The 24,386-nt window shown below is 63.5% G+C and overlaps 4 protein-coding genes across 6 annotated transcripts in view; 1 reads left to right on the top strand and 3 right to left on the bottom strand.

Annotated features, from left to right (window-relative positions):
* MIDN (midnolin) overlaps positions 1–3,115 on the bottom strand; it is a 7,524-nt gene extending 4,409 nt beyond the window's left edge. Inside the window, 3 exon segments of the mRNA XM_072357274.1 lie at positions 633–697; positions 699–856; positions 2,086–3,115. Of these exon segments, the coding sequence (XP_072213375.1) occupies positions 633–697; positions 699–856; positions 2,086–2,983 (1,121 nt within the window). The 5' untranslated portion in view covers positions 2,984–3,115.
* Positions 3,116–10,500: 7,385 nt separating this feature from the next.
* On the bottom strand, positions 10,501–13,230 carry ATP5F1D (ATP synthase F1 subunit delta). Of its 2 annotated transcripts, XM_072357377.1 has the most exons (7): positions 13,134–13,230; positions 12,472–12,668; positions 12,173–12,326; positions 11,765–11,853; positions 11,220–11,347; positions 10,839–10,878; positions 10,501–10,628 (listed from the first exon to the last, which is right to left on the bottom strand). In XM_072357377.1, exons 1-5 carry the CDS (start codon positions 13,213–13,215, stop codon positions 11,225–11,227), a joined length of 645 nt encoding a protein of 214 aa, XP_072213478.1. In that variant the 5' UTR covers positions 13,216–13,230; the 3' UTR covers positions 10,501–10,628; positions 10,839–10,878; positions 11,220–11,224. The 2 variants fall into 2 exon arrangements, with proteins under 2 accessions (XP_072213478.1, XP_072213477.1); XM_072357376.1 differs by lacking the exon at positions 10,839–10,878.
* CBARP (CACN subunit beta associated regulatory protein) lies at positions 12,596–18,506 on the top strand. Its single transcript, XM_072357371.1, has 10 exons — positions 12,596–13,063; positions 13,955–14,027; positions 14,427–14,572; positions 14,699–14,760; positions 14,972–15,137; positions 15,218–15,392; positions 15,502–15,630; positions 15,725–15,932; positions 16,041–16,224; positions 16,405–18,506. The coding sequence occupies exons 2-10, from the start codon at positions 13,980–13,982 to the stop codon at positions 17,561–17,563; spliced, it is 2,277 nt and encodes a 758-aa protein (XP_072213472.1). The 5' UTR covers positions 12,596–13,063; positions 13,955–13,979; the 3' UTR covers positions 17,564–18,506.
* The window catches only part of STK11 (serine/threonine kinase 11), a 32,081-nt gene continuing 25,934 nt past the window's right edge, over positions 18,240–24,386 (bottom strand). Inside the window, exons 9-10 of one of the 2 annotated variants that reach the window (XM_072357373.1) lie at positions 20,091–20,324; positions 18,240–18,855 (exon numbers count right to left, since the gene is read on the bottom strand). In XM_072357373.1, the coding sequence (XP_072213474.1) occupies positions 20,116–20,324 (209 nt within the window). In that variant the 3' untranslated portion in view covers positions 18,240–18,855; positions 20,091–20,115. Of the gene's footprint in view, positions 18,984–20,090; positions 20,325–24,386 lie in introns of both variants that reach the window. The other variant, XM_072357372.1, reaches the window with a different exon arrangement.

Raw genomic sequence — 24,386 nt, forward strand, 5'->3', positions numbered from 1 at the left:
TGTTGGGGGGGGGGAAACAGCGGTGCTACGAAGGCCCCACGAACACCCATAGCCCTTCTCCACCCCCCCCATCCTTAAGTCCTTTATGCTCTCCCCACACGAGGCCATCGGGCACTCCGGGGGGGCTCTGGAATGGGGGCTATGAGGGGCTCCGCGGTCGGTGCTGACCGGGGATAGGAAAGGAAGGGAGGGGGGGGGGGGGGGGGGGGTGTTAAGCGGCCGCCCCCAGCGCGGCCCTTTGTCAGACAAAGGACTCTCCCCTCCCCTCCCACCCCCCCGAGCTGCCGCCCCCGGGCTGAGGTGGAGGAGGAACAGGGGGATGCGGAGGAAGGGGGGGGGGGTGTGTATATGATGGGGGGGGGGGGGGGCGGTGCTGAGGCCGCGCCGCCGAGTTTGAGCATAGAACAGAACAAAGGGCAGCAGCGCCCGGCGCCGCACGGAGCCCCGCGGGCACAACCGGCCCCCACCGCCCACAGAGCGACCGCGGCGGGGGCAGCGCGGGGCCTCACGGAGCCCAACCCCCGTCCAACCCCCCCCCCCCCTTCATTCCCTCCACCCCCTGGAGGAATTGGGGCCGCGCAGGGGAAAGGGGAGGGGGCAGGGTGATGGGGGGGGGGGGGGCTGCTCCGTACCTGTCTTTGTGCAGCAGCGCCAGGCGCTCTTTGGGCACCTTCAGGCGCTGCGACAGCCGCCGTTTTTAATCCCTCCACCGTCTCGTCCGGTGGAACGGCCACTTCGTACCGGGCTCCGGTTGTGGTGTGGATGCACAGATGGACCGGACGCTCCGCGGGGAGAGGGTCGCAAGGGGCGGCCCCGCGGCTGCAGCTCCGAGCGCCGGGCTGCGGCTCCATGCGGCCTGCGGGGAAAGGGGGGGGTAAGGGGGGGGATGAGGAAGGGGGTGAGTCGGTCGGTCGGTGCGGGACAAAGAGCGGCGGGTGCGGGGAGCGATGCGGGAATGGGGGGGGGGAAGAGCTCGGGAGCCGCGATCCGAGCGGAGAATGGTTGGAGAAATGGAGGTAAATCCCACAAGGCGACGAACTGGATCCAGGAGCGGGGGGGGGGGGGGGGGTCGGTTCGGAGCGGGAGGATCGCGGGCCGGACCCGCCGAACCGGCAGCGCCGCGAACAGCGCTGAGAGGCAACCGGGGGGGGGGGGGAGGAGGGGAGGGGGCAGCTCCAATGTAGCAACGTCCAAAGGGAGGGGGCGGAGCTTCGCCCTCATTCACTCCGTCTCCTCCGGCTTTCCCGACCAATCCGAAGCCGTTAAGCTTTCCGACATCTCCCGGTAGGACCAATCGAAAGCGAGGATTCGTTTCTCACGTGGCAAAAGTGTAGGCGGGGCCATCCGGATTCCTCCGCCCACGCGGCGTTTAGGCCACGCCCCCTCCGCCTCCCCCCTCCCTCCCCCCCCCCCCCCCCCCACACGCGCGCCCTCGCTCCGCTCCGCGGCCATTCATAACCCGCACAACAAAGAGCCACGAACGGGGACGGGGGGGGAACGAACGGCACCGGGGGGGAACGCGGAGCACCGGGAGGTGCCACCCCCCCCCCCGCCTCCACGTGAGCAGCCCCCCCCACCCGGGAAGCGGAGCCCAGAGTGACGCCGGACGGAAAGGGCGGAGGGGGGGGAACGGCACAGCACCGCACCCGGTGCCCCTCCCGGTACCGCCGTTGCGATGGGCTCCTCCCGCCCGCAGCGCCCCACGACCCGGTTAAGGGGGGGGGGGGGGGGGAGCGGCCACGGCGGCACCGGGGGGGGCCATGAGTCAGCACAGCGCGCGCGCCCCCTGCCGGCCCCACCGCCGCCCGATATGGGGGGGGGGGCACAGAGCCGGGGGGGCACAGCGCCCGGAGCCCCAACAGCGCCCGGAGCCCCAACAGCGCCCGATCCACGCCGCGGTTCGGTGGGGGCCGGATGGGGGGACAATGAGAGCGAAGCCCCGCCGACGTGCCCGCACCACGAAGCGAAGCTGCACCGCGATCCTTCCCCCCGTAGTGGGACCCCCCCCCCCAAATCCCTCCGTGAAATAAAACACAAAAGACCCCACAAGGAACCGACCCGCTCAGCCCCGATCCCGGTACTCACCGAGCCCAGAGCGCTGCCCCGTTGATCCCGTTGCAATCAGAGCTCGGCTGCCTCCGGTGGCACCGGGGGAAGGAAAAGCGGAATAAAAAAGCCCCCCCTTAAAAAGTTCCGTGTGGGCTCGGACGCAGCGCTGCCCCCCGAAGCGCTGCCCCGTGCCGAGCGGTCGGAGCGCAGCCTGACGCGGAACCGTCGGGGAGGTGCCCCAAGTTTTATCCCGCACCGCCCAGGGTGGAGCCTCCCGGGGGCAGGGACCGGCCTGGCCCCGCACCGGCCCCGCCAGCGGCCTCGGCGCGGCCGCACCTGCTCCCGGAGGGAGGGAGGTGTCCCGGCGGTGCCCCCCCCCCCCCCCTCCGGCTCTCGGTGCACCGGGGGCTGATCGCTCCCTCCCGGGGTCCGGCTCTTCCACTCGGGGTGTACGGAGCGGTCCGGTCCCAGCGCTGCCTCCGGTGCCACCGCAGCTCCGCCTCGCGGATGGGGGGGGTGTGTGGGGGGGGTGACCGCCTCCGCTCGGCGCTGGGAAGGGGACGACGCGAGGTCGGATCGGTGGGAGCCCCGACAAACCCCCCCGGGAGCTGCGCGCTGTGTCTGCGGGGTTCTGACTGACCCCTCGCTGCTCCCGCCCGCAGACAATGCCCCGCAACGCACCGACGGACACAAAGAACCTGCGGGAGGAGCTGGCCGCGCACACCCCCCCCCTCCACCGTCCCCTCGAGGCAGCAGCGCACGGAGCCCCGGGGGGACGTCGGTACCCCGCGGCTGTCGGGGGTCGTTCTATGGCGGGTGGGAGCGGGGCCCCTCGGGCACAGGGAGAGCCTTTGTGGCACAACCCCGCGCCCCCCGCCCGCCCCGGCCCCGCGGGCTCTCGGGGGGGAGATGAGCTCAGGCCCCGCTGTGCCATTGTCCCCGGGAGAGGGACGGGCCGGGCCTCGCCATTGTTCTCCCCGGGCCGTTCGGCCGCCCCTCCGGCGGTCACAGCGCTGCGTGGGTGATAAACCCCCACGGGAACGCGGCTTTGGGGGGGCCCGGAGCCACATCCTCACGGAGCGGGGCCTCTCCCGACCCCACGGTTGGGGTCTGCAGGGGGACAAAGGGACTCGGTGATGGCACGGGGTGTGATGGAGCGCTCGATGATGGCTCGTAGCAGCGCCTGCCCCGCAGCCCCCAACCCTGCTCTGTTCCCTCCCGGAGCAGCCATAATAAGCAGCTCCAGGCGGTGCGTGTGGCTGCGGGTTTAGGTAAAGGTATCTGGGGTCTCCAGAGAGACGGTGCCGGGAGATCCCAGGGCTCCCAACAGCCCCGATTTTGTGTGTTTAGTTTATTGGGTTGCCCTGGGAATAAATCGTTAAAGATGACGCTCAGACTCGGCTATAATCACTGCTCTGCATTGAAGGTCTCCAGAGGGAACGTTCCCCAAACCCCACACCGGAGCTGCTCGGGGAGAGACGACGCGATGAGCAAACAGTGATGTGAGTCCCACCGCTCTGCAATGCTCCCCAGCTGCACCCCACCCAGCAGCCATACAAGAGGGGATGCGGGGTCCCAGGGGACACCATTGCAAGGCCCATCCCCGCTGCAGGGGCTGAGCTGAGGGGGGGGGGGGGGCACTGCTGGCACCTCCCAGGAGCCCAAACCTCATTGGGTTCTTGGAAGTGTGCTGTCCCTCGAAGGAAGGGAGTTCCCAGGGCTCCTTCTTTGGGGAAATCCCCCACCAGCCCCAGGCTGCAGCTTTGCTCTTTTCTCCCTTTTCTCTCTTCTGTTTTGGTTCTTTCTTTATTCCCTCCCTCCCCCTTTTTTTGTTTTTTTGGACTGAATTCCTGTCTGATTTTGCAGCTTTGGCAAACGCTGCTTTTATCGCAAGTCTGCATTCCCCTCGCAGGCGTGGGGTCATGGGACAAGGGCAGAGAGTGAGGGAAGAGGGAAGGAGGGGAGCAGGGGCTGCTGCTGCTGCAGAGCAAAGCAGGGATGGAGCATGAGGGACCCAGGGGAGGGACGGGGGGCCCTTTTCCCACTGCCACCATTGAGCGCCCAACCCATAATGAAGCAGGGCCATGCCTATAGGGTGCAGGGCCACCCCCATAGGGTGCAGGGCTGGTGTGGGGCACGCAGTGCAGAGTTCCAGCAGTGAGTGGGAGCGTTCCCACGGGCTCAGGGCCAGCTTAGGGCTCACAGACACACCCCAGCAGTACAGTGCAGCTGAACCGCTTCACCCCTACCCAGCCTGGTCCCATGGAGGGGGGAGGTGTTGGCTTTGCATTGGGGTCACAGCCCCCACAACAACCCTCCCCTTCACCTCCCCAACCCGAGATGAGCAGCTCAGCCTGAGTCACAACAATGATGGTCATTTGTGTCACCACGGTGAGCTCAGGTGAGGAAGGAGGACAGGCAACCCCCCCCCCCCAATCAGCTTTGCACATGACCCCAAGCAGAACCCCCCCCCCCCCCAACTCAGTGGGGCTGCATTGGGGTGGGTGGGGTGTCCTTGGGCAGCGCTGTGTGCCGGTGACGCTGCCGGGCTGTAAACACCCAGGTGTGTCCTTAGAAACGCACAATCGGCTCCGCGTGTTTCCCAGCCCTTGGGAACGTGTCCTGGTGGCCCCTGGCAGCGTGTCCGGGTGTCACTCATGGGGACACCTTGGCAATCAAACTGCCTGACACTGCCCAGCCTCACCTTTGGGCTGTGGGGCACCCTGCAGTGCTCCATGGGCTCACCCACAGGTGATGCATCCCATAGGAGAGGCCTCGAGGAGCAGCCCTCAGTGCTGACCCCCAATGCAGCCTTACGGGCTGGCTCTGCCCCAGGAGGGATGGCGAATCCCCTGGATATAGCAGCCCAGGTATGGGGCCATACTTGGCTGTGCTGCCCATGCTGAGGCCAGGACTATTCTGAGCACCCTGAGCTCACAGCCCCTCGGAACGCCGCGCTCCATCCGCGGTGACGCAGGAGAGCAGCTCCGTGCCAACCCTGGCACGTGGCCGACCCCGGGCAGCACCACCCCTCGGCCCCAAGCTCTGGGGCTGCCATTTGGCTGCTTCCTTCAGTTGGCATGGCTGCAACCTGGCTCTGCTCAGTGCTGGAGATGTGGGCTCCCAGCCTTATGAGGTTGCTGCAAGGACCCCTCCTGCTATGGGATATGGAGCACTTGATCTTGGTAGCCCCTTTGCAGCTCTGCAGCACCCCACGTTGGGATCTGTCCCCTGTGCAATCCGCTCCACTCGGCTGTTTCTCAGCCGCTGCTACTTGTGTTGGTAGGCCTTAAATCACCGTCTCCAGCAGCCAGACGACACCCAGCCTGGTGGTGTTATTATTATTATTATTATTATCATGATTATTATTATAATTATTGCAAATGCTTAAGCAAGTCGCCAGCCCTGGGCAGGGGAAGGACCTGTGCCTTCAGCCTCCACGGCTTCATGGTGAGCTCAACTCTTCAGCTCATAGACTGGGAGGATTTGCCCCCTATTGCCCATCACTCAGTCCACATGGGGTTAACACGAGCCAGAATGGGGCAGCCCAGTACCAACCCATTGGGGAGCAGCCACCCCAACCTGCTGCTGTGCCCCACATCAGATCTTGGTGTGCTCAGAGCTGCTTCTGTCCATTCCCCAGCTCCCACGGGGATGTGGGGCCACAGCTTTATACTGGGAATAGAGAATCCTGCACTGATCCAGACCCCGCGTGGTGCCGCCATTGCATACGGAGCATCACCCCAACAGTGCAACCCATGGGACCATATTGTGCCTGAATCCCACCTGAAGGAGCTGAGGCTGGTGTGGAAGTGACGTGCAGGTCAGTGAGTCAATGTGGAGCTGAGAAGAGGTGCAGGAATCCAACCCTGGGCCGGAACTCACTGCACCGCATTCCCCAACACCACCACGACGCTGCGGGGCGACAGCTCAGCACAGCCCAGCATCACCTATAGGGAACTGAGGCAGCACTGGGGAAGTGACTCACATACAGCACCGGGCTGTTCCACACGGCTCTGATTAGATAATGGGCGGAAGGATCAGAAGGAGCCCAGCAACACGCATTAAACCTTTGTATCCCCATAGAGCCCGCAGCTCCCAGTGGGGAACCTTGGCCCTGAAATGCAGCGTGGGCTGCTATGGGCTGTGAGTGGGATGCAGCACTGCACAATGTGGGCATTGCCTGCAGGTTTGGGTTGGGGGGAGATGTGACGTAGCAGCGATGGGTCAGGATGAGAGATCAAACCCAGCAGCCCTCGGTGTTGAGGGGCTCAGGGGGATGCGTGGCAGGGGATGTTTGGCCCCAACAGCTGAACAAAAGCAAAAGAGAAACCCAAAGCTGGGCAGGAAATCACTGCAGAGAAGGGACTGAGCGGCACCCATTGCTGGATGTGCTCAAAGCAGAGGGAGTCAGCCCAGGGATGCAATGGGATGCGATGGGATGGGCACCCAAAGGAGCATGGCCATGCAGAGCCCCCCATCCCCACAGCCTGGTCCTGGGGGGGGGGACAGGCCACGGTGCTGCTGGGAGAAGGGATGTGGCTGTGGGGCACAGCAGTGCTGTGGGGAGTGGGCTGTGATAGCGCTGCTCGGGGGCAGCTTGGGGTCCCTCATCCCATCCTGCTGTGTGCACGGATGGCCCCAAAGCACGAGGGGGGAGCAGATGGGGTCAGGCTGAGCAGCTGCCGGGGACGTGCCCAAAGGGGCCGCGGGTGCACAATGCCCCCATTGAGGTGCTGCGGGGAGGGAGGGAAGGGGAAGGGGGGGGGGGGGCACCCAAGGTGGCGGTGGCAGAAGGGACTCCAGTGTCACGCCAGGCCTCAATCCCTGCTATTTATACCCGGCTCTCCTGCACACAGGCGCCCTTTGAGGCAGCGCGGATGAAAGCCCGGCCTGGGGGCATTCCTGAGGGCAGCTCCCCGGCCCCCCAGCTTCAAACCCCCCCCCCCCATCCCAACCCGGCTCCTGGCAGGCGCCAACCCATCAGGAAAGGCCCCACCAGCACCACCAGCTGCAGCCGCTTCCTCCCCATCAATGTGGGGCTGGATGTGGGGCTGGATGGAGGCAGGTCTAGCTGTGGGGCTGCAGCATTCACATCAAGCTCTTGGCTTTACCCAGGGTGATGCTGCTGGGGGGCAGCAGAAACAGAAGCCAGTGGGTGCCCAGCTCCATCACCAGCCCTGGTCCCCACACAGGGGTCCCACCGTGCACACCTGGGCCTGGCTGAGCCCCCCCCCTGCATTGCAGCACCCTGTTGGTCGCTGCAGCAACCGCTGCCAGCTCCGGGCCTATTTTCTGAACTGGGGCCGCCGTGGGAACCTGGCTGGCCGCCACTTCATTCCACTCAGGCTCTCTGGGCTGCCTTTGTGGCCGGCATGGAGCCCAGCTGGCAGCCGCTTCCTCCCAGCCCCCTCCCCTCCCCCCCGCCTTGTGTGGGTCCTGATCCTGGGCAGGGGGTGGCAGAGGAAAGGGGGGGGGGGGCTTCACCGGGACCCCCATCCCAGCCCTGCACATCCCCAGCTGTGCCGGTGACCCCATCCACAGAGCACAGCCAGCATCCATCCCCACCCAGCAATGCACCCATCGCAGCTTTCTCCCTCCGTGCCTCAGTTTCCCCCACATTAACCCCCCCCCCCCCCATTCCCATTCCATGTATCCGGATGGGACTTTCCCTGTGTGTAGGGACAGGGCAGTGTGTGTGTGGGTGGCTGGTTGGGGGGGGGGAGGAAAAAAGCATTTTCCAACGTTGGAAACCAAGAGGAAAACAGAGTGTGGGACAGGACGGCGCAGGTTAATCATTACAGCAGCGCTCCCCCCCGGAGAAGGAAGTTGTGAGGACGTGGCCTTCAGCCACCCAAGGGCAGCATGGCGCAAGGACACACCGAGCTCTGCTGCCCTTCCCACACTGCGGTGCCCTCCGGTGTCACGAGGCCTTGATATGAAGGGGGGAGGAGCTCTGCCCCCACCCCACTAAAGCCTCCAATCTCGGGCTGCTCCCCCCCCCCCCAAACACACAGGCTGCAATGCAAGGACAGGCACTGTGGGTTTGGGCAGGGCTGGGGGTGGCTCTGCCCCATGACTCAGTGCCACAAAGGGGGGGAATCCTGGCTCTGCCGCAGGGTTGGGGTGGGTGATTTTTCCCCCATGGGGAGCTCAGACTTTTCCCCTGCATTCAGGATCCGGGTGGGAGCCTGGAAACACAGCAGAGCTGAGCACGAAGGGGGGGGGGGGGGGGGGATTGCAGTATTGCAATGCTGGGACCTGACAGCAGCTCTCAGTCCCTCCCGCAAAGTGCTCCCCCAGGAGCAGAGGCGCCGGCAGGGATGCTCTGCTCTGCTCCCCACCCTCCATCTGGCAGCAGGAGATGGAAGTAAGTCACAGGCAGAAAAGCATTGGGTGGAAAGGAAGGACGCAGTTCTGCTCACGCAGCTTTCCAGGCAGCCCATCCCTCCAGCACGCAGCGCTGCCCTCTGGGGGGGCTGGAGGGGGGGGAATGTGAGCACAGCACCTTGTAAAGCCACACTGCCTGCACTGCACCCCCTACACGGCAGGGAAGGGGCTCTCATCCCACCTGCATGGATGGATGCTGCAGGGATGCCCCGGAGATCTGGCCCTGTGGGTTGTAACGAGCAGCTGAAGCATAAATCCTTCATGGCAGGATATGCTGGAGAGGATAGAAGGGGATGGTCAGCCATAGGGTCGCACTGTGGGGCACACAGCCCCAGTTCTGCAGCACTAAACGTGGCTCACAGCACTGCCCTGGGCCTGCACCCTCAGCCCCTCTCCTGGCATCCCAGATGAGTTGGGGGGGCAGAGCAGTGCAGGCAGAGCCCCTTCCCCACAGCAGCGGGGCTGACCCCCCCCCTACATAACAGAACAAGCCGGCACGAAGCGACACATCCATCCCCACCACCCCAGATGTGGGGCAGAGCTGAGCCCCCCGCCCCCCAACTACATGTCCCAGCAGGCAGCACCAGGACCCCCCCCCCTCCCCCGGGTCCCAATGGAGCTGGCTGCAGGCAGTGGGAAGAACTGATGCGAGGACGCTGACGGAAACACTTCTTTTTTCCCCCCCCCATCCTAAAAATAGCAGCCGGCCGTTCCCGGCTTCCCAGCCTCGCCAACGCTGCTCCATCCGATGACAAAACGCAGCCACCTTCCGTCGGAAAGAGAGCAGGGCTCAATGCAAACAGCAGCCGGTACCGAGGGCAGCTCGGCCAGCCCGGCCCCCGTTATTCCCCCAGTCGTTTGAATGTGAGCTCGGCTTTAAAGCTTCGCTCACGCACAGAAGCGACGTCTGACCTTGATGAGCGTAAAGGAAAAGGGAGAGGAGAGAGGGGGGAAATAAGGGGGAAAAGGAGAGGGAGAGGCTCGGAAAGTGGGACCGGGTTGATCCTCAAATAGGCTCAGCGTCAGGACGGGGAGGCTTTTAATAAGCTCCTGAGCGAGAAATCTAACACCGCAGGGACTATTTTTGATCACTTGTAAGGGGGGGGGAGAAGGATGGGGAGGGGGGGGGGGAGAAAGAGAGGAGGGGGAGGAGGTGGCGGTGAGGAGGCAGCACAGATTACATCCTGGGTGGCAGGGCTGAAAATAACCCAGTCCAACCCAACAAGCAGCACAGGGGGATGAGGGGATGGGAATGGGGGGGGGGGGGGCTGCTGTGTGCCATGGGGACAGCAGCCCCTCAGACACCCCCCCCCCCCCCCCTTATTGCTCTGTGTGGCAGAGGGAACCTGAAATCCCCACTGGAGGCGTGTGGGGAGGACGGCAGTGAGCTCACAGCCTCAAAACAGATGGTGCCGTTGGCAAAACGCGTCCTCAAGGCGTCTGCTGCGGGGATCGGGCCCCTCATTGAGCAATGCTGTGCCAGGAAGCAGCTCCTGCCCTGCACAGGGAACACCAGGGCTGCCCCCCCCCCCCTCTAGCAGTGCTGCACAGCCCCAAAGAGCACCATCAACACCCCCACACTGCACTGACCGAGACTCCCACCCCCCCCACAGCAGCTGCTTCCCTCTCACACCAAGCCTGTCTCCAAGGAGCAGAAGGAGATTTCCCCCCTGCTCTGCATGCCACACATGCAGGGGAAGCGGTGACAGCCCACAGCAGCAGGGAGAAGGGTCAGAGCTGGGCAGCTGCCGTCCAGCTGCAGGAAGGACTGTGCTAAAAAACAACCGAGTCCATGTGGGTCCTGCAGCAATGGAGTCTGAGCAAAGCTGGGGGGGAGCTGGGGCAGGAAGAAGCCTTCAGCCTGGACCTGCACTGCCCTGTGGGGCAGCACAGGGAGGAGAGAGACATCAAATCTGATGCTGAGCTTGGGGTGAACCTTCCAAGGGGACCCCCAACAGCACCCCAGGAAGTAACACCACACCGGGGGCTGCACCGTGCAGCCCCTGCCCCATACCCAGCAGTGTGTGCTGCTTGGGAAGAAGGTGACACGCCACAAGACAGGACTGTGTTTCCTTTTAATGGATCAGAGCTGTTTCTCCCGCCTCCATTTGTCCCACACCATCTGTACAAACGGGGAAGCCAGAACAAGTAGGACAGTCTGGGGTTTTTCTAGAGCGTCAGTGGGATTCCTGCAACACACAGAGGAGGAGTCGGTTTGAATGCAGGGTGGGCTCAGCAGAGCAACGGATCCCAATCTGAGGGCTCAGCCACTGGGTGCCCCCCCCAGACCTGACCTCAAAGGCCAAAGAGCAGCGAGACCAGAGCTCAGGAGATAGCAGAGGAGAGCTGCCCTGCTGTACCTGCTCCAGGGAGAGGCCAGTTGAGCTGCAGTGACTCACCTGCCAGGCACAGCACAACGCCACACAGCGAGCCTCCCGGCTGCCAGCACGTGGGAAGCAAAGGGATGAGGCACAGTCTTAGCAGGGCACAGAGAAAATGGGCCACGAGGTAAGCAGCCTCGCCTCACCTCCCCCGAGACAGAAGCTGTTTGTTTGCAGTGGAAGGGAGTGTACACGGAGCAGAGGCCACACCGTTCCCTGCGGGGCCCCAGGAACGCAGCCTGCTGCATGGCCAGCCCCGGGCTGCCCGTCCCAACGGGGCCCCACTCGTGACCGTGGGCTGCGCCCGGCCCTGGGCCCTGGGCTGCCAATGCTGCGGCTGCCACCTAGCGGCCCCGGGACAGCCCCGTGCTCCCCCGGTTGGGATGAGGTCATGCTTACCCCCGTTACTCCAAGGCTTTAACGAGAGCTTCGTTGGCTTCCACTTTAATCTGGGCTTCGGCTTTAGCAGCTTCGTCGGAGGCAGCAGCCATCTCTGAAACGGCCTTTTCCAGGTTTGATTTTGCAGCCTGAACGTGAGAGCACAAGAAATAATGCATCACTGGGAACACAGAGCAGGACAGAGACCCTCAGCTCCCCCCTCTCCCTCACTGCACTCAGCCCCAAGCAGGCTGTTTGTCCACATGCTGGGCTGGCATCTTGCAGGCAGGCCCTGCTGTGGGAATGCTGCTCCTGGAGTGAAGAAGGGTGGGATGGGGCAGGACCACATCTACCCAAGGGCAGGGATGCAGGCTGGGGAAGGGGTAGCAATCACAGGGCTTCAACACGGGGCTTCCTCTCCATGCAGTTAGCAGGGAGGAGCAGCACTTGATGGTGGGGAAATGGGACCTGACAGGGGCTGTGCAGCCACATCAAGGCCCTGAGACAGCGACCCCACATGAGAGGAGCTGGGCACGGAGCCCTCCGTGCTGCTTTGCAGTACTCACAGCCAGATCCAGCATGTCAATGGTCACCGCCTCCTCTGCCAACACCTGCACTGTGGAGTCTGCATTGACCGTGACGGAGCCGCTGCTCACTGTGAACAAACAGCATGGGATCAACTGATGGGCTTCCTTAACCAAAACCAGACCTCAGAGCTCACCCCATAACACCAAGCACGGCCCACAGCAGCCTGACGTCAGGCAAAGCAAAGCTGCAGCAGAGCAATGTTGGCATCCTCCGAGCAGAACCAAACCTCACCCCCAAACACACCCCACGGCGCATCCCCTCCCCTATGGGGGGATGCAGCACTTCAGCTACGAAGGCAGCAGCCCCCAGAGCTGCAGCAGAGGGCACCCCATGGCCGAGCCCCCCCCCGAGGGTCCCATTAACGCCCTATTGGCCGCTCCTCGTACCGAAGTACTTGGTGGCCGTGCCGTCCTCGCCGTACACCGTCACCACTCCGGGCTTCAGGACCTGCAACGTGGGGACGTGGGAGGCCAGGATGCCGAAGGAGCCGGTCAGGGTGGGCACGTCCACCTGCTTCACGTTGGCACCGTTATAGAACACCTGGGGGGGGGAGGGAGATGAGGGGGGTGGTGAAGGTTCACAGCACGGAGGGCTGGTTGGGGGTCAGTGGGGCCGCCGGGCCGAGCCAAGGCCGCGCTCCGGCCTGTAGCGGATCCGCGCGGTGCTGCCCCTCACGGAGCGTTACCTGAGTGGGAGAGGCGAAGGTGAAGGCCATGGCGGCGGGACCGGCCGCAGCATCGGCGTAACTGCGGGCACGGAGCGGCCGGAGCGCGGCGAGACGGAGGAGCTGCCGGGCGCGGATCATGGCGGCGGCGAAGGGCGAGCGGACAGAGCGGGGCGGGCGGCGGGACTGCGGCTCCCGGCGTGCTTTGCGGCCCGGAACTACGCGGACCGTGAGGCAACGCGCGGGGAGGCGGAAGTGACGTCACACAAACCGCGGGGGCTCTTGGGAGATGTAGTTCCGCGCCCCGCCCTGTTGTTTACCCGCCGTGTTTACCGGAGGGTCCGCTCCGTGCCCGGCCCCGGGCTGCGGGTGGGGGCGGCGCGGAGCTCGGGGCCGGATGAGCCGCGGGGCTGCGGGACGGGAAGGGCCAATAGGGGGATGGGGGGGGGGGGGCGCGGCCATGCGGGGTCGGGGTGCCGGTCCGGTGCGGGCGGGTTCGGGGCAGCCCCGTCCCCACGTGACACCCGCACCGCGCGGGGGCGGCTCCGGTTCATTCATAAATCCCGGGGCCGCCCGAACCGCACCGAGCGCGGCGATGGAGCCCCGGCTGTAGGTGAGTCCTCCCGCTCCCACCGCGATCGCGACAGGCGCTTATCGCGACACACGGAGCCGGACCGACCGACCGGAGCCATCCCGGCGCTGCTCCGCGGGCTCCGGCGCTGCTGTCACCGGCGCATCGCGTCCCTCCCGCATCGCATCCCGCATCCCGGCCCCGTCCCGCCCCGCAGCCCCGCCCGGATCCCACCGCCGGGCACCGAGAGGGAAGGGGGGGGTGTGGGGGGTGTGTGTGTGTGTGTGTGTGTTGGGGGGGGGGCGCAGCGCAGGGACCGTCCCCGGTCGCAGACAATGGCCGCGCTGTTCCCTCCGTGTCGCCATGGAGACGGAATTCCTCCATCATCGCCGACCGGCGCCGTTCTCTCTCTCTCTCTCTCTCTCTCTCTCTGCCCGGGCGGGGGGTCCTCGCGGTGCCATCCCCCCCCCCCCGCCCCCCCCCCCAACCCCTCCCCGCTCCATTCACATTTTTCCCTGACCCCATTTCGGGCTCTTTGACGCGCCTCCCCCCGCCCGCAGCGCAGCCCCCCCCCCCCGGCTGAGGAAACACACGGACGGGGGCGGCGGACACGCGGTTCCCGGTTGGGGATTCGGAGCCGTTCCGGGGATTGCGGGGTCCGCATCGCAGCCGGGACCCGCTGCTCCGTCCGTCCGTCCCCGCTGACTCAGGCGCTGCCACAGCGCTCGGGGCACCCACCGCCCCCCCCCGGCCCCACCCCCGCCCCTCCCTCCCGCTCCAGCCCCGACCGCTCCCTCCTCCATCCCTTATCCCGGACCCTCCCCTCGGTCCCTCCCTCAGCTCCGCGGTGCCGGGCAGGGCCGGGCCGGGCAGGACCCCCCTCCCGGTACCACCGGCCCCACCCCGCTCCCCCTTTGTTTAACACCGGCCCAGGACGTAACCCGGCTTGGATCGGACCATGAACGATGACCCGACCCCGTGGGACAACGCGACGGAGAGCAGCACGGTGAGCAGCCCCGGGGATGGGGATAGGGATGGGGTCTGGATGGGCTGGGAGCCCAGGATGTGGCTGTAGCTCCAGGTACCGGGATGGGCACGGCAGCATCCTCCCCAATGCCATCACCCGGCTGCCAGCCCCTCCCCTGCCCCGCGGACCTGCAGAGCTATGGGGCTGAGCACGGGGGTCCCATCCCCATTCCCTCTGCCTGTGCTCCTCAGCTCCCCCCCCCCCTCCCCAGGCTGCGGTTGCCGTGGTGAAGGCAGCAGCAGGCCCGGGGGCGGCGGGGGAGCTCACGTCTCAGGGGAGCAGCACAGCAGCAGCCTCCATAGGAGCCCCCCCTCCCCTCAGAATAAAGCACATCCCCCCCCCCTTATACAGCATCTCACCCCTCCCTGCCCCACGCAGGCTGTACCCGGCGAGGTGTCCCCCCAGGATGGCTACGTGCTGCTGCTCGCCCTGCTCTCCATCTTCATTGGGGGGACTTTGGTGCTGCTCTCGGGGATCCTGATCATCTGCCGTCGCTGCTGCGAGGCCGATCGCCGCCACTCCAGGTGGGTGGGATGGGACACGCTGTGTCCCCCGAGGCCGGTGGCACCTCGTGCTCACAGCAGCCGTTGGTGCTGCTGCTCTGGGTTTGCTATGGCACCGGGTAGCTCTGACCGTCAGTCCCAATGCAGAGCCAGCGATGACCCCGAGAAAACCACCACGACGTACCTGGATGACTCGCAGCCGGCCCAGGGTGAGCGTTGGGGGGTCACTGCTGTGATGCTGCTCCTTGGGCAAGGGGGGGGGGGTGGGAAGCAGGTCCTGGGTTGTCCCCTATTCTCAGTGCTCTGGGTGTCCTCCAGCCTCTGTCCCAGCAGTGAGTTGATGCAGCCTCAGCTGTACCACCATTGGGGGGTTGGAGGGGGGGGCTGTTGGCTTGACCCCTCCCTTTCCTCTCTCCATAGATATCACTATCAAAGTGGAGGACCCCGAGTGCCTGTCGGCCTCCAGCTACCGCGATGCAGAGAGCGAGAGGTTCCTGTCCTCCAGCTCCTCCAGCGCACGCCGCGTCTCCTTCAATGAAGCTGCGCTTTACGAGCAGGGCAAGAAGACCCAGGAGAAGGGGAGGAGGTGAAAGCTGGGGGGTCTGGGAAGGATGGGGGGGGGTCTGCAGGTTGTGGGGCCGCCCCCTGACCCGCTGTGCCCCCCAGGTACACGCTGACAGAGGGAGATTTCCACCACCTGAAGAACGCCCGCCTGACGCACCTGCATCTGCCACCACCTGCCCTTAAGATCGTCACCATCCACGAGTGTGAGTCCAGTGAGAACAGCCTGGCCATGACCCCCCGCCGGCCCCCACCCAAACCCGGCCTCGCCATCTTCCAGGTAGGCACTGAGTGGGGATGGGGGTGGGCATCACCTGGGTGGGGGCTGGCACAGGGATGGGGCTGTGGGCGCAGAGCTCCGTGCAGCCCCTGATGCGCTCTGCATGCAGCCTCCCGGGGGGGCCGTGCCGCAGCCTGGCCATGCTGTGTGCCCCAGCTCAGCACTGCCTGGGGACACCTACAACTCCACGGCAGGAGGGAGCCCTGCCACCTCCTCTGACTCCGGGGAGGGTCCTTCGGTGAGTGTGGGGCCGGGGGGGGGGGGGGATGGGGTTGTGCATGGATGCCCCCAGGGCTGAGCCACAGCTCATGACCCCCCCTCCCCATGTTCAGTTCACCGCAGCAACCCGGAGTGGGAAGGGGCCCATTGTGGGCAGTGGAAGCCCTGGGGATGCCCCCCCAGCCCCCACGCAGGGCCCGGTGCTGCAGTTCTTCACCCGCCTGCGCCGACATGCCAGCCTGGATGGGGCCAGCCCCTACTTCAGGATCAAGAAATGGAAACTGGAGAGCACCCAGCGGGCGTCCAGCCTGGACACGAGAGGTGGGGGCTGAGAGGGGGGGTCCGGGAGGGGCTGATGTGGGGGCAGGAGGGGCTGTGCCCCTCTGCAAGGATGCGACTGTTCCCCCCCCTCACCCCACACCCCTGCAGGGTCCCCCAAGCGCCGCCAGTTCCAGCGGCAGCGTGCAGCCAGCGAGAGCATGGACCAGGAGGACCGCGACCCCCACCAGACCGACATCATCCAATACATCGCCCACACCGACGACGTCGCCTTCCACCCCGCGGGCGGCCCCTTCCTGCCCTCCCCCAGCAGCCCCCCTCCCTCTCTCGGCAGGTATTTTTCAGTAGATAGAGGGGACGGGGATGGGGGCGGGGAGCCGTGCATGGGGAGGGTCCCATCTTTAGGGGGCGACGGATCCGGATGGGCGCCGGGCGGGGGGGTTCGCACTTTCGGGTCATTAATAGCAGCGATGGGAGCCGTCCCCGCCGTGACCCCGCCGCCCCCCCCCCCCAGGTTAGAGCCGGGCGAGGACAGCCCCAGCGAGGCGGCGGCCCCGGAGCAGCGCAGCGTCGGCCACGACATCTGGAGCCTTCGCGCCTCGCTGGAGCTGTACGCGGCGTCGGAGCGCAGCAACGACCAGGACTCGGTGCGCAGCGACGGCGCGGACAGCGTCTCGTCGGGCGGCGCGGCCCCCTGCCCCTCCTCCTCCCTGGACGAGGCCGAAGGCCCCGACGAGAAGCTCTGGGCCCGGCAAAAGGCGGAGGAGTCGGAGCCCGGCACCCGCAAGCTGCTGCAGATGGACAGCGGCTACGCCTCCATCGAGGCGCCGGGCCGGGGGGGCGAGGAGGGGCCGCCCGCGGACCAAACGGCGTCGGAGAAACGGATCTGCTTCACCAGCGCCGGGAGGAAAGGAACCATCTTCGAGAGCTTCGAGGGCCGCGAGCCCGACGAGGAGGAGGAGGACGAGGACGACGAGGAGGAAGCGAAGCGCGGCGCGGTGGGCGGGGGGGCCCCGATGCGCACCCACAGCCCCTTGGCCTGGTCCCCGTACGGGCAGATGCTGGCGGGCCGGGACGCGCCGTCGCCGCGGAGGGATTACAGCATCGACGAGAAGACGGACGCGCTGTTCAACGCCTTCGTGCGGCACGACCCGCAGTTCGACGAGTCCCCTCCCCGCGGCAAGCACCGCTCCCGCACGCACCTCCGCAAGCAGTGGCAGCACGCCAAGCAGTACAGCGACCCGGGGGTGAGATACCCCGCGTTGGAACGGCACCGCACCCCTCTGCGCCGCGGGGACAGCGCCAACTCCCCGCTGGACGCCCGATTCCACGGGCCGCTGCCCCGCATCGTCAGCGCCGGGGACGAAGAAGCGGCCGAGGCGGACGCCGGCACCGCCCCGCTGCCCGAACCTGAGATTCAGGTGATCGTGGAGGAGCCCGCGGAGGAGCACCGGACCGGGTCGGAGCGCGGCGGCGGCGGGGAGGAATGTCCCGGACCCGGGCGGTGCGCGGGGCCGCGTCCCGGCTCGGAGCTGCTGGACAAGATAACGGGGGGCATCGAGGAGCGGCTGTACGGGCATCTGCGGAGGGAGGCGGAGGGGCTGCGGGCCGAGACGGAGAGCGCGGTGGCCGTAACCGCCGGCGATGCGCCCCCCGACCGCAGCCCCGCGTAGGGCGCACGCGGTGCGGGTCCGACGTTGCGGGGCGGCGTCGCGCAGGCACGGCGGAGGGCGGCGCGGAGGGGACCGTCCCGCACCCGCGGGGGTTCCTACGAGCAATAACGGCGCTGCGACCGGGAGCCGGCCTGGTGGCGGGGGGCGGCTCACGGGGCTGAGCGGCCACGGGGTGGGGGGCAGCTCCTCGCTCTCCTCCCCCCCCCCCCCGGTCCCCCTTTCCTCGTCGAGGAAGGCGATGTCTCGGTTGGCTTTGTACGACGGGATGGGGGTTTTGAGGGTGGCCAAAAGAAGAAGGAGCGAACAGCCCCACATCGGCCCACGCGGCGGTGCGGGTGGAGGCGGAGGGGAGGGGGCTGCGGCGGTGTTCCCCCCCCCCCCCCCCCCCATCCCAATTGCATGCGAGCACAGAGGCCGGGCCGCGCCTTCCCTTCTGCAGAGCCTCTGCCCGAAGCATCACCTCCAACTCCGCGTTTTTAAGTCTTATCAATGAAGGAAAAGCAACAAAACCAAACCCAAAAGGCTGCGAGTGCTGCGAGCGCCGGTTCTCATTGTGTGGACCCCCCCTCTTCCCCCACCCCCATATTCCGTTGCCCCCCCCACCCCAGGGTGCAGAGGAAGGACAGGAGCCCACCTCTCACTTTTCACTTTATTTTTTCTTTTTCTTAAAAAAAAAAAAAAGAAAAAAAAAAAGAAAAAAAAAATAAGGAACAACAACAAAAAAAAAAGACTCTGAAGGCCCCCATTCCCTTTTCTGAGCCCTTTTACAGCATGCAGGGTGAATGGAGCTTTGCTTTGTTGTATAATACCTTGGGTTGGGGTTTTTTGGTTTTGGTTGTTGTTTTTTCCTCATCTGGGTTGAGGTTGGAAACACGATGTGTAGGAAAAGGTCTGAATATACCTCAGAAAAGATCAACGAAACGAAACCGACAACAAACAACAACCCGCCCCCCCCCAACAAAAGAAATAAAAGAGGAAAATATATAATATAGAACAGTAGTCTAAAACATAAAGTGCACGGCAATGGCTTCGCACGACTTCTACACAGCCAGGGTAAAGGGGGGGGGGGGGGAGGAGAGAGGATGAACCCCCCCCCCCCCTCCAAGTCCTGCTCATCCCACCTTTCCATTGTGAAATTAAAAAGAGAATCAGTGTCTTGATTGGCAAAGAGTGATGGGGAGGGGGGGGGGGGGTGCCCCCTTTTCCCCCCCCTCCTTCCCTCCTAAGTCGGGGTCCTCCATCCCAGGTGGGCGGTGGGGGCTCCCCGCAGCGCTGGGCTCCGTAGCGAGGGGCTGTAGGGGGGGCAGGGAGGGTTCCTTGGTGGGGGTCCTTGGGTTGTGAACACAGACCGGCCCCCCCACACACATACACACTCCCCTGCCCACAGGAGGTGCTGAGCTGGGGGGAGGATGCTGGGACACTGTGGGAGAATGGGAGAGAAGGGTCAGGATGGCCCGGTGTGCCCCACAACCTGCTGAAACCAAAGACCTCGTTCACAGCTGGGAGCCACAAATGCTTTCTGCTCTCAAGAGGTTTTATGGCACCGACCTGAGGGCGGTGTTGGAAGCAGGCAGCATCCGGCCTGGCAGCCCCCACCCCATATATAAACAGGAGCCCCAGCCACAATGGGAACCCCCCAGGCAGAGGGCTGAGCCCTAAGCAAAGGGCAGCGAGCAGCCAGGGGGCAGCCAGCAGCTATGGGGCAGCAGAGCAGCAGCTCCCCGGGGAGCCCTGAGCAGAGGCATCCATCCGCCGGCAGCACCAGTGCCTCCCCACACAGGTGACTCACTCCTATCCATGAATTAAAGATTAAAGCCGGAGTGTGCGGGTCTGACAGCTGCAGGGGGAGGAATGAGCTTTTATTTCTAGCTCTTCTTTTTTTCACACCACAAAAGCTGGTCGTGATCCAAATAGATAACACAGCCTCAGCCCCACCGAGCGCCGGTGACGAGAGCGAGGAGCGTGAGGCCGGGGGTGGATGAGCACTGAGAGTTGACTCATCGCTGCCTCATTTATGAATGAGGGGTGGAAAGGAAAGGATGGGGATGCGGAGGGAGCCGGAAGGATGAAGGGGGGGAGCAGGGAGGGCTCAGCATCCCTGAGCATCAGAGCAAGATGTAAAGGGGGGGGGGGGCTGAGCACAGCCGTGGCCAGCACAGTCCTGCAGCTGCCCATGGGACAGGGGAGACCCCTGGAGCTTCCCCAGGAAAGGCCCAGTGCTCTGCTGTAGCCTTCATGCATCACAGCTTTGCTCCCTGCCCTGCAGGAGGGTGGCAATGCTGGGAGCAGCGTGCTGGAGAATGGGGGTCCCGGTGCTAGAGGGGGGGGTGGCACAGCCACAGTGAGAACAAGGAGAAGTGGGGGGTCTGACAGCAGCATGGGGGGCGAGGACAGAGCAGAGCTACATGCAGGAGCACTGCAGGAGCACGGGGGGGGCTTCTGCACCAGCCCACACTGCAGAGCACCAGGCAGTGATGCTGGCAGCACAGAGAGGGCTCACCCCCTGAGCCCCCATCCCAACCCGTACCTGTGCAGAGCGTGGTGCTCCCGGATCACTGCTGCTTGCAGGTGGAGAGCTTGCGGATCTTGCTGCTGGCCGAGCAGGCCTTGCGTGAGGGGTTGGAGGAGGCGCTGGCCCGGCGCTCCGCCTTGGATTTGGTGCTCAGCTGTCCCGGCTCCGTCCCGTTCATGCAGATGGCCTTGGGCAGCCCCCGGCCACGGCTCTGCCCGTTCTGCCCTGCCTCCTCCTCAGGCACCTGTCCTGCAAGGGAAGGCAACGTGAGGCCGTGGCAGCATCCTCCCTGCACGGAGCACCATGGCCACCCTGCGCTCTGCATCACTCGGAACTGAGGAGCAGGTTTCACGCTGCTCCACCTGTGAGAAGGGCACTGTCCTGCTGCAGGGATCAGGCGCAGCTCTGTGCCCTGCAAGGGACACGCAGATGGGGTCGGTTTGCTCCACCTGCTCCAGAGCAGCGCTCTCCATCTGCCCAGCTCAATGCAGTGACTCAGCACTGGGGGCACAGAGCCCCCAGGAGAGGCATCCCTGTGCTGTGCAGCTGGTGCAGGCTCCGGTCCTGTCCCTGTACCTGGGGAGTGACAGAGGGTCTCTACCCAGGGCAGGAGGGGCTCCACTGCACCCCCATCGCCCTGCAGCCCCATGGGGCTGATGGAAGGGTTCATCAGGTCCCCTGCTCCCCCACACTGGATCCAGCCACGGCAATTTCCTTCCACCGGGAACGTCACGCTCCAGAGCCCTTCAGTTATGACTCAGAGGTTTGAGTGGAAGCGAGAGCTGTAAGATGATTATGTATAATTTTCTTTAAAGGATGCTCCATCCTTTCTCCTCCAAGGCCGAACACAACGTCAGCTCCGTGCGCCAGTGCTCACCCCACGGCATGGGGCAGAGGGGGCACTGGGAGGGGCTGGGGGTCCCCTCTGCCTGCTGTGTGCCCCCATGCTCTGCTCCTTCCTGCTTCCCATGGGGCAGCATCCCACAGTGCATCCTCCTCCATGTGTGGGAATCATTCAGAAACAAGAAGGGGACAACACTGAGGTCTCTTAGTTCAGAGTCATCTTCAGCCCCAAAAAGCTGTAGGGATCCAATGGACCAGCCCAGCACCCACAAGAAGCGGCGCTGGCACAGCCCCACAGTGCCAGGTGGGGGCTGGGTGCTGCAGGAGACCCCAGCATCCACCCTGAGAGCACAGCTGAGCACTTATCCTTCCCCTCCCCTGGCCAAGCTCTGACCAAAGCCATGAACATCTCTGACTGGGGAGGGGGGAAATAATGCCAACATCTTTTGTGTGCCCATCTATCTCCTCCTCCCAGCAAAGAAAAGAACAATCCCAGGAGGCCGTTATGGATGCTGAGGAGGGAAAGGATGAACTGCAAGGCTAATTTTACCTCCTTCACCACTGACAGTTGCTGACGTTCAAATTAATGAGAATAACAATTCAGCATAGGATGAAATCTTGGCAACTGCCTGCCCCCGCGGAAGCCGTGGCCAGCGCTGCGTGCGCGAGAAGCCACATCCTACCGACCATCATCAGCCCATGGGCTAAAAATAAGAGGAGAGGAGGGCTGCGAGGTGGTGAGCACGCGCATCCCTGCTGCCTCTCACGGCTCTTAATGGCTCCGTCCTGCTCATTCAGGCACTGAAAAAGGTTCCAAAATAAAAGCGGGGAGAGCTTTTGAATCACTGCGTTTGTCAGACAAGCACACGGTGAGACACGCACCTCCCCAGCATCAGGGTTTGCTTTGCAGCCTTAGAGCCACTGCTGAGGGGGGCACAAAGCTGAGACCCCCACAAAGGGGGGAGCAGAGCACTCAAATACAAACACAGCGCAACAGCAATGAGTCAATGAGTTGCTCCCAGCCCCGGCAAGCAGCACACGCTGCTGAGATGCTTAACACCAACCAGGGGGCACATCATGTTTAAGGCTCTGCAGAGCTGCATAAATCTTTAAAGAGCCCTTTGAAGAGTAACGTTGTGTTCTCAGAGCCCCTTCTTCCTCTCAACGTAAGATTTAATGAGGTTTCCTCCTCCCCTCCCCACCTGAACACCCACTCCTGTGAGTCAGGCGTGCTCCTGCGCTGCCTGCCCAGCAGAACTGAACTCAGCCGTCACTTACAAGGGGGTTGGCTTCTTTATTTTTACTTCAATACGGCGTCACTGTTGGAAATGTGACACTGGGATGGAGCTGAGCAGCACCGAAGGATCCTGGGTGAAGCCTTGGGAAAGACTTAATGACAAGGTATCCTCTGTGTGAGCTGCCCCTGCTGTATGAACTGCACAGAGCATCCTGCTCCTCACCCCCACTGCTCCCATAGGCAGCCTAAACCAGCCCTGTTATCCTTTATTTGGTGTTTTGGCCATGATCCCTTTAAAAAACAAAGGCTTCTAAGGCTGCTTGCAGAGCTACTTAGGTGACTCGTCTGCAGCCCATGCTCAAATAGTGCCCGTGGTTTGGGAACAAGAGTTCACATGTGTTCACACAGCCCAAGACCCCGTGTGACAGCAGCTCAGAGAGCAGCATTGCAGCATACAGCCCAGAGAAACCCTCCTGCTGCTGCACAGGGATCCCTGGGGCTGCAGCCAGACTGCAGGGTTTGCTGTCCCCCTGGAGTCCACCTGTCAGGGAACATCCAGATCAGCCCATGATGGCTATGAGAGTGGAACATGCAAGTGCTGGATGAGTGCCTGGAGACCGGCTGGTGGAGGATGCTTTCTTTCACTGCCTCCCAGTGCAAAATAGCTCTTGCAATAACTGGAAGGCTAAAAACCCATCACCACGCTGTAGTTCAGTGAAACAGAACAGCATTCAGCCCACCTAGCCACTGTATAATATGGGCAGTATTGGTCTATGGGGCCACTACTGAACTTCAGCAAACCTACCCCTTTGAAACAGCACAGGCTCCACAGAGAAATTCAAACATCTCCCAGTAATTTGCCTGTCATCTTCTGATGTGACAGCCCTTACTTGGGTTTAAATAGCACTGTTTGCATTAGGAGCATGTAACAGCTGATATGACTGTTCCAGAGGTGATCTCCCACTGTCAGATGCACCCAAGCGGGGGAACATCACCCCAGCACAGCCATGGGCACAAGACTCCTGCACAGCAGGCACTGCTGCATGGGGCACAGCCCCAGCTCCCTGAGTAGAAGGAGCAGCAGGGAGGTGGCACATCAACACCAACGTGCAACCCCCAGCTACAGGGCTGCGGGGCAGAGACACTCAGCAGCATCCAGAACACTCAGGTCTGGCCTGAGCCTGCAGGACGTACAATCACTCTAATTTTCCAAGCCTTCCTAAGTTCCTACTTTTTAATAGCAAAGAAGAGTACAAACCAAGCAGCAACACAAGCTACTCAGCACTGAGGAAGTTAAAGAGAAACCAAACGCTTTGGCTATTGTGAGAAGGATTCCGTGGGGCAGGTCAGCAGGAGCAGCCTGGGGTGCACGGGCAGAGTAACCACCTTTAATGTAAGTCATGCAGAGTTTTCCTTCTCAGCTTGCCTTTGGTTAAAGGCACCAGCCATTAGCTCAGGCCACTGGAAGCCTGAGAGGGCAGTGCTCTGGAGCCTAGGCTAACCTTCACTCCTCTTCTGTGCCTTTTTCCAGTGGGAACACAGCTTCCTCCTGCACACAGCTTGTCATGGCTTCCCAGCGCTCCGCTCTCTCCTCTACACCCTGCCTCAGCTTCCTCCTCTGCAGCTGGGAAAGCACAGGGAAGCAACAGGGCACTGTTAGAGACATGCACAAGCTTATTTCTCTATGCTGATGCCAAAGAAGCAGTAACAGACGACCCTGTGGGCTCTTGGCTGCGAGCTGCAACAGATCTGCTCTTGCAGTTTCTCAACCAGGAAGCCTGGCCCTCCAAGAGAGCTTATGAGCAACCGACCAACTGCACCTTTTTTCCTTTCTGAACCAGCTTCAAGAGGTGGAAAACATCAAGTTTAACATCTTAAATGGGGCTGAGAGTGGTTATGGTTTTTTCAAGCCCAGGCATTTTTTCACACCTTGAGCACTTGTACGTGGGCTGTTGCTGGCAGGAGCCCTTGCAGGTAGAAATGGGTCACATCTGACAACACAGAGGCACCTGGCAAGTCCTGTTCTGTACTTAGCAAGGCCCCAGCAATCAAGTGCATGCTTCTGAGAGCCTATTTTTAAAAGGATGCCTTCTTCCATTAATCCTCCATTGGGCTAAGAGGGAAGGTCCAGCTCCGGGCAGTAGAAAAGTCCATGGGAAGTAAAAGAGCAAAGGACAGAGCTCTGCAGGTCACCCAGCTGGCAGCGGGACATCAGCTCGATTAGAAAAGGT

The sequence above is a fragment of the Excalfactoria chinensis genome, chromosome 26 (assembly GCF_039878825.1).
Source record: "Excalfactoria chinensis isolate bCotChi1 chromosome 26, bCotChi1.hap2, whole genome shotgun sequence".
NCBI lineage: Eukaryota > Metazoa > Chordata > Aves > Galliformes > Phasianidae > Excalfactoria > Excalfactoria chinensis.